The following is a 6,000-nucleotide window of genomic DNA, read 5'->3' as shown; positions in this document are numbered from 1 at the left end:
TTCAACAAACAATACTTGCCTTAGTAAGTGGACATTGAACTTAATAAAATATGCTCTTTTCCCCTATCATCACTTAAAAGTAAGCAAGATGTTAAATAAGTGAAAAAGTAAAAACACCTCCTTTTATGACATTTCTGAAGTATTCTTGATTAGACTAATGTAATATTATAAAAAAAACTGCACAAATAAAGCTTTACATCTTTTAGGATGATCATGATGCAGTGCTGTATCGAAAACTAACAAAAGTTTATGAAGGGAAAGACATGAAAAAGAATAGTAACTCTAGAAAAAGAAAAAGATTAAGATCAAATTACACCATGTTTAAGCTTCCTCCAAAATGAAATTTTTATTCCATCTTGGAAAATAAATATCTGGAGATAGAAAATGAACATTTCTTACAATTACACACACCCATGCCTACAGTGGGAGTAGAGAATTATACAATGGTAGAGCAATTCTGTAAGATAGACTGGAAATTAAACCGAACCAAAAAAAAAAAAAAAAAAATGCTTTACTCAATCAGCCCCTCCATACATTATATTATATTACAGTTGCAGAAATTTAAAGTTTATTCTTTAAACAGGCTAATATTTTACAATAGACTACTAGGAACTGTTGAACATGCCCTTAAAACAGGGCACTTTAATATGTTAACAGCCAGACCCTGTTAAACTAAGAACGGAAGGAATATGTTTTAAGATTCTGGGAGTAGTGTGGCCAGATGGTGGCAAAGTTTCCAATATTTAGAGGAAGTGGAGCTATTTTTTGTGATACTCATTTGTCAAAGTGAAGGTTTTATTGCATGCCCAGCATGTGTTACTTTTGATTTTTCAGCTGGTCTGCACTCAACCACAGGGAGAAATAATAGTCAGGCACTCTGTATGGGAGGGCAAAGTTGGGAGACAGAACCAGCTCAAACCATAATGAGACAATCATATTAAATGTTTCTCGTCACTATTGACAGTCTTTTTATGAATAATCAGAAAGTTGGCGGTGTTCAGTTAAATCAAAGCCAAAGGACAGGGTGGGGGAGAAGCTTTTCTTAGATTTTACATGGGAAAAAAACTGAATTTCAGTTTAAATAAATGAGTTTGACAACTAGGATAAAGCAGCAGCTCTCCCGATTGGAGACATGGATCTTCTGCTCAGCATTCTTTAATAATCCTCCACTGTTTCAATTTCACCCATATTCAAGCGCTCTGAAGATGCATTCACAGAAAAACCTGAAGTTTGGGGGGAAGCACACAAGAATAATAATAATTACTCATAAGACAGTGCTTAATTAGATTTATATTACATTTTGAAGTTTTTATTGGGTTTTCTGAATAATATAAACTATAATAAAAAAAACTAGCAGTACCCGCTAAGTTTCCTGATTATCAGTCAGGTCTCACATATTGACCTACCAGTTGAACAGACTGCTCTAATTTAAAGCATTAATAAATATTACATAAGTTCTATGTAGTGAATAATTTTAAAATTAAATTAATGGTACATCTTAAAATCTATAATACAAACAACACTTTTCAGGCATTACACTATATGCATTTTGATAATTGGGTGGGGGTGGGTGAATGAAGGAATGTTTGGTGTGTCTTCATGTATTTAGTGTTTTTATTTATTTCATAGTTCCAGCAAATGAAGGATTACCACAAATGGTTTACGTTCTCTGTTGTTAAAAAAAAAAATATCACAAAATGAAAATTATTAAGCATTAACCTGGACATTTCTTACCTAGGAGACTTGGGTCAGCTCGTACCATTTTCTGCTTTTTCTTTTTTTTGCCAGACTGTACGGTTTCAAAGTTAGACTGCTGTAGGGTAGTGATATTAGATGGAAACACAGATGTGAGTGAACTTTGGTTGACTCCCCAGACAGAATCCTAATAGAATAAGAAGAAAACAGAAATAATATAATTTTGAAAAATGCTCACACATATTGAAATTTTTACCCAAAAACCATATTTATGAATTGCTTCAATACAACTTAATGTAATCTTATTACCCAACAAGACACAGCAGTCTGCAATATATTTTTAGATGACTAACTGATTTTATAACTAATTCTAGAAATTCTAACATGTGAGTAGGATTCAGTGCTCTTTATATCTTGCATCCTGAAGCACAACTTACAGCAACTTAGAGCATTCAACACTCTTTCCTTGACCAGGTGTAAGATACAGTGTGAGCCAAAAAGAAGTACCACATTTCAAAAGTCTACAAAAATGCCATAAAATAAAATAAATTTCAGTACAACACAAGAAAAGGTATACAAAATAGATTTTTTCATTGTGTTTTAAAAATGATGTCTTTAAAATGGTGGCCATCATTAGCGATGCACTCTTGAGATGATTTCTGAATGTTAGCATGACTCGTTCGGCCATTTCAAGGGGAATAGAGGTGATTTCGTGATCAATAGCATTCTTGAAGGCTTCAAGGTGTTGAGGTCAGTGTGTGTATACCTTTGACTTTAGAAAACCCCACAAGAAGAAATCGCACAAAGCGAGATCAGGCAAATGTGAAATCACCTGACATCACCATGCAGGGAGATCAGCTTTCCCAAAAACATTTCCTGCAAAACTTACATGGATCTCCATGCTGTATGAGCTGTTGCTCCATCCTGTTAAAATCAGGCATCCACCACATCCTTTTCTTCCAGCTGGAGCTGTAAAAAGTTCTCATTTCAATGTCATTTTCTGAAGTGACTGTGACCATTGCTCCCTCCCTCAAAAAAGTAAGGGCCTACAATGCCAAATTCTGCAACAGCGCACCAAATTGTAACACACTCAACTGTGTAGGGGTCTCTGATGAAGTTTCAACCAATAGCAAAAGTTTTGCTTATTAATGCAGCCATTCAAATGGAAATGTGCCTCGTTGCTGTATATGATGATGGCATCTCGATTAACGGTTTTCAGAACAATCGGGCACAACTCTATACGACTCTCCCAATCTCTCTAAGTGAATTCCTGCACTACCATCATTTTGTATGGATGGAAATTAAAGTCCTCATGCAAAATCCTTCTCAAAGACATGTTGGAAATGCCAAAGGCAGAAGCACGTTTGTGCACTGAACGTCTAGGAGACTGCAAAATTGATGCCCTTACTGCTTGGATGTTTTCAGGCATTCATACAGCCCAAGGACAGCCTGGAGATTTTCTGCTCAATGCCTTACCTGTCTGTCTAAATTTAGCCACCCACTGAAGAACTGTTTTTCGATTTGGGACATCACCGTTAGGAGGAATGTTGAAGTGCATTCAGAAGTCGTGTTGTGGAGTGATGATGGATTTGTTCTTTTTGAACAACGCTTCGACAACGAAAGCAAGGTGCACACTGGACCAAGGCATGTTGCCAACTGTACACTACAAGGAATCGCCTATCAAAGGACCCCCACCCCAACCCACTTAGCTGCCTCTACCTCGCGCAATGACCTTGAGAAATGTGGTACTTTATTTTGGCTCATCCTGTATAATGTGTATAGTAAGGGGAACTATTTTTTTTTTGCAAAATTTGCACAATTACATCACAATTTCTATCACCATTAAAACAAATTTATTAATAAATTATATTTAATTGTTATAATTAAAATGCTTGTTAATATTACACAATAGACAAGATTCCTCTTTTTAATTTTGCAGAAAGCTTCTTATTCGATCAAAAAGCACTTCTTTCTACTGATCTAATATTGTATGTTAAGATTATATGTACTATTTGTATTTCAAAGCTAAACTAAAAAACAAGAAGAAACAGTCTACATATATTTGTTTAGAGTAAGACTGCTTCTTCACAAAAGCTTTCCAAAAACTAGCAGCATAATTTCTGGTATATATATACGGTACTACAAATATGTACGGTTGTGAACTCTCTCCCAATACGATATAGGCACTTCTGCACTTTATCACACTGTGTAATCTTTAGGAACAGCACGTTTTTATAAGAACTTTTGTAAGAATCTGCATTATTGGCATAGATATTTTTGGTAGCAAACAAGCTGTTAACTTCATGTTGCTACAGCTACAAGTTTTGTACAGCAAACACTCTGAAGACTGCACACTCATATTGTCAGTTTGGCCTTTGATTTTTTCTTTCTGCTTAGTTTGTATTGTGTTGCACTATGGTTCCAGAGACGCATAATTTTTTTCTCACTGTGTACTCTGTGTATATGATGGGATAAAAAAGCTGACTCGACTTTTGGTTTGAATGATGTCAATAGCACAGATGTCATTGAAGTTTTGTGATAGACATTGGCTTTAACCTGTATGTACCTGCTGCTGTTTTTGCGGCACTGGACGTTGTTGGTTAGTTTTTTGTTTGGCACGACGCTCCAAGAAGTGCTTGGCAAATTCCTTGGCCTCAAGTGTTTCCCCTAAGTATGCTCTGACATAGTCATGGACTTCATACGGCGAGTCTACCTCTTTCAGGAAGGAAACAAATGTAGGAACTGTAAAGAGAAAAAAAATAAATAAATAAAAAGAGTAAGGGGGAGAATATTGATGTAATCTGTATATACTACTGCAACTAAACAGATTCAACATTACTGACAAGAGGTACTACTTCTGTTTAGGATTCTAAAATCCTAAGGAATGCTGAATCATAAAACATAAAAAAAAGTCTGTCATGAAAATAATGAGACTGATATAAAAATGAATTTTACTGTAAATATTATTGGTCTTTCTACTCCTGAAAACATTCTTGCAAATTTTGTGAGGCCTGTCGGCATACTGGTAAGAGCACTTTAGATATTTTGTATCAGTCTCATTAATTTCAAGACATACCTCACATTTATGTGTTGCCCTCACCATCCAGGTTGTTGGCTGTATTGAGGTTGTGCAACATTTGTTCACACCATATGGTAAACCCATCCTGTGCTTTATTCACTCCCTGGAACAGCTTGAGGAGCTTCTCTTCCTCATCCACCTTTTTATTGGATCGACCACTAACACCTAATGAATTGCTGGAAAGAAAAAAGAGGTACAATTACTGTTCAAATTTGCTTTCATATGTAAATATTTAACAGTATAAACTTATGTTACAAGAAAAGCCAAATGAACAAGGAGAAAAAATGGTCTCTTTTCAAAATGTATCTCTAGACTTCTAACATTTTTTAAAAAAGCATTAATATCTCAACTACAAGAGTTTCTCAGGAAGCTTCAGATTCAGTTATCAAGTAACAGACAAGCAATTTGACTCCCTTCTGAACAAGATGTTGGACAAGACAACAAACATTTTCTGATGTATATTCCACTAGTGAATACTGATTTCTTCTGACAACAATGGGAAAATTGTTTATTCTCTTCAGTGTGGTTAAAGTCTATAAACATGATGTCATGAAAAACTACATCATTAAACGGCACAATAAATATATCAAGAAAGACGCAAAACAAAGACAGGTTAATCAAACTGTGATGACTTGGAGGTAAACACTGCAGTTGGCTTGTCCTGCTAGAATAGACTCCATTTCCCCATAAACCTTAGCAGAAGATTAAAAATAAATGACTGAGTAAATAACTGCTTAATATTTGTTAATCAGCAATAATGTTAATACTAAAAATTTTTAATCAATAATTTGAATGATCTGCATACAATCAACAATGCCAATTGACATGCAGAGCATGTAACATTTCAAGTAAATAATAATTTATGCAAGACAGACAGAGATGCACTTGACAGAAAGCACAATGTGGATATCAACTAGCCCACATACCTTACTCAGCTTTTATTTTCTTTGTTTCTCAGCACATTTCCTTTAACAGAATTTGTTTTTTTTTTGTTTGACATGGGTGTGAATACTTGCTGAGATACTTAAGTAATCAAAATTACTATTAAATTCTGAGTGATGGGAATGATAGTATATACATAAGTTGTTAAAGTTCTGTAAAAATGAGTAGCGTGTAAAAAAACAGACATTTATGACATTATGACAGACATTATGTGTCAGTAAGTTGAAACTTACGGCTGTGTTATATTATTAATTTATTTAGTTGATGCTTAGAAAGCTTTGATT

The 6,000-nt window shown here is 34.7% G+C and overlaps 1 protein-coding gene across 4 annotated transcripts in view; it reads right to left on the bottom strand.

Moving 5' to 3' along the window:
• Positions 1–545: 545 nt before the first annotated feature.
• gigyf2 (GRB10 interacting GYF protein 2) overlaps positions 546–6,000 on the bottom strand; it is a 343,857-nt gene continuing 338,402 nt past the window's right edge. For all 4 annotated transcript variants that reach the window (XM_039762240.1, XM_039762245.1, XM_039762253.1 and 1 more), the window contains exons 25-28: positions 4,796–4,950; positions 4,262–4,437; positions 1,735–1,882; positions 546–1,223 (exon numbers count right to left, since the gene is read on the bottom strand). In XM_039762240.1, coding sequence (XP_039618174.1) covers positions 1,156–1,223; positions 1,735–1,882; positions 4,262–4,437; positions 4,796–4,950 — 547 coding nt within the window. In that variant the 3' untranslated portion in view covers positions 546–1,155. The remainder of the gene's footprint in view (positions 1,224–1,734; positions 1,883–4,261; positions 4,438–4,795; positions 4,951–6,000) is intronic.

The sequence above is a fragment of the Polypterus senegalus genome, chromosome 1 (genome assembly GCF_016835505.1).
Source record: "Polypterus senegalus isolate Bchr_013 chromosome 1, ASM1683550v1, whole genome shotgun sequence".
In the NCBI taxonomy this organism is placed as follows: Eukaryota; Metazoa; Chordata; class Cladistia; order Polypteriformes; family Polypteridae; genus Polypterus; species Polypterus senegalus.
The sequence above is the reverse complement of the archived record's forward strand: the minus strand, read 5'-3'. Positions and strand labels throughout refer to the sequence as shown.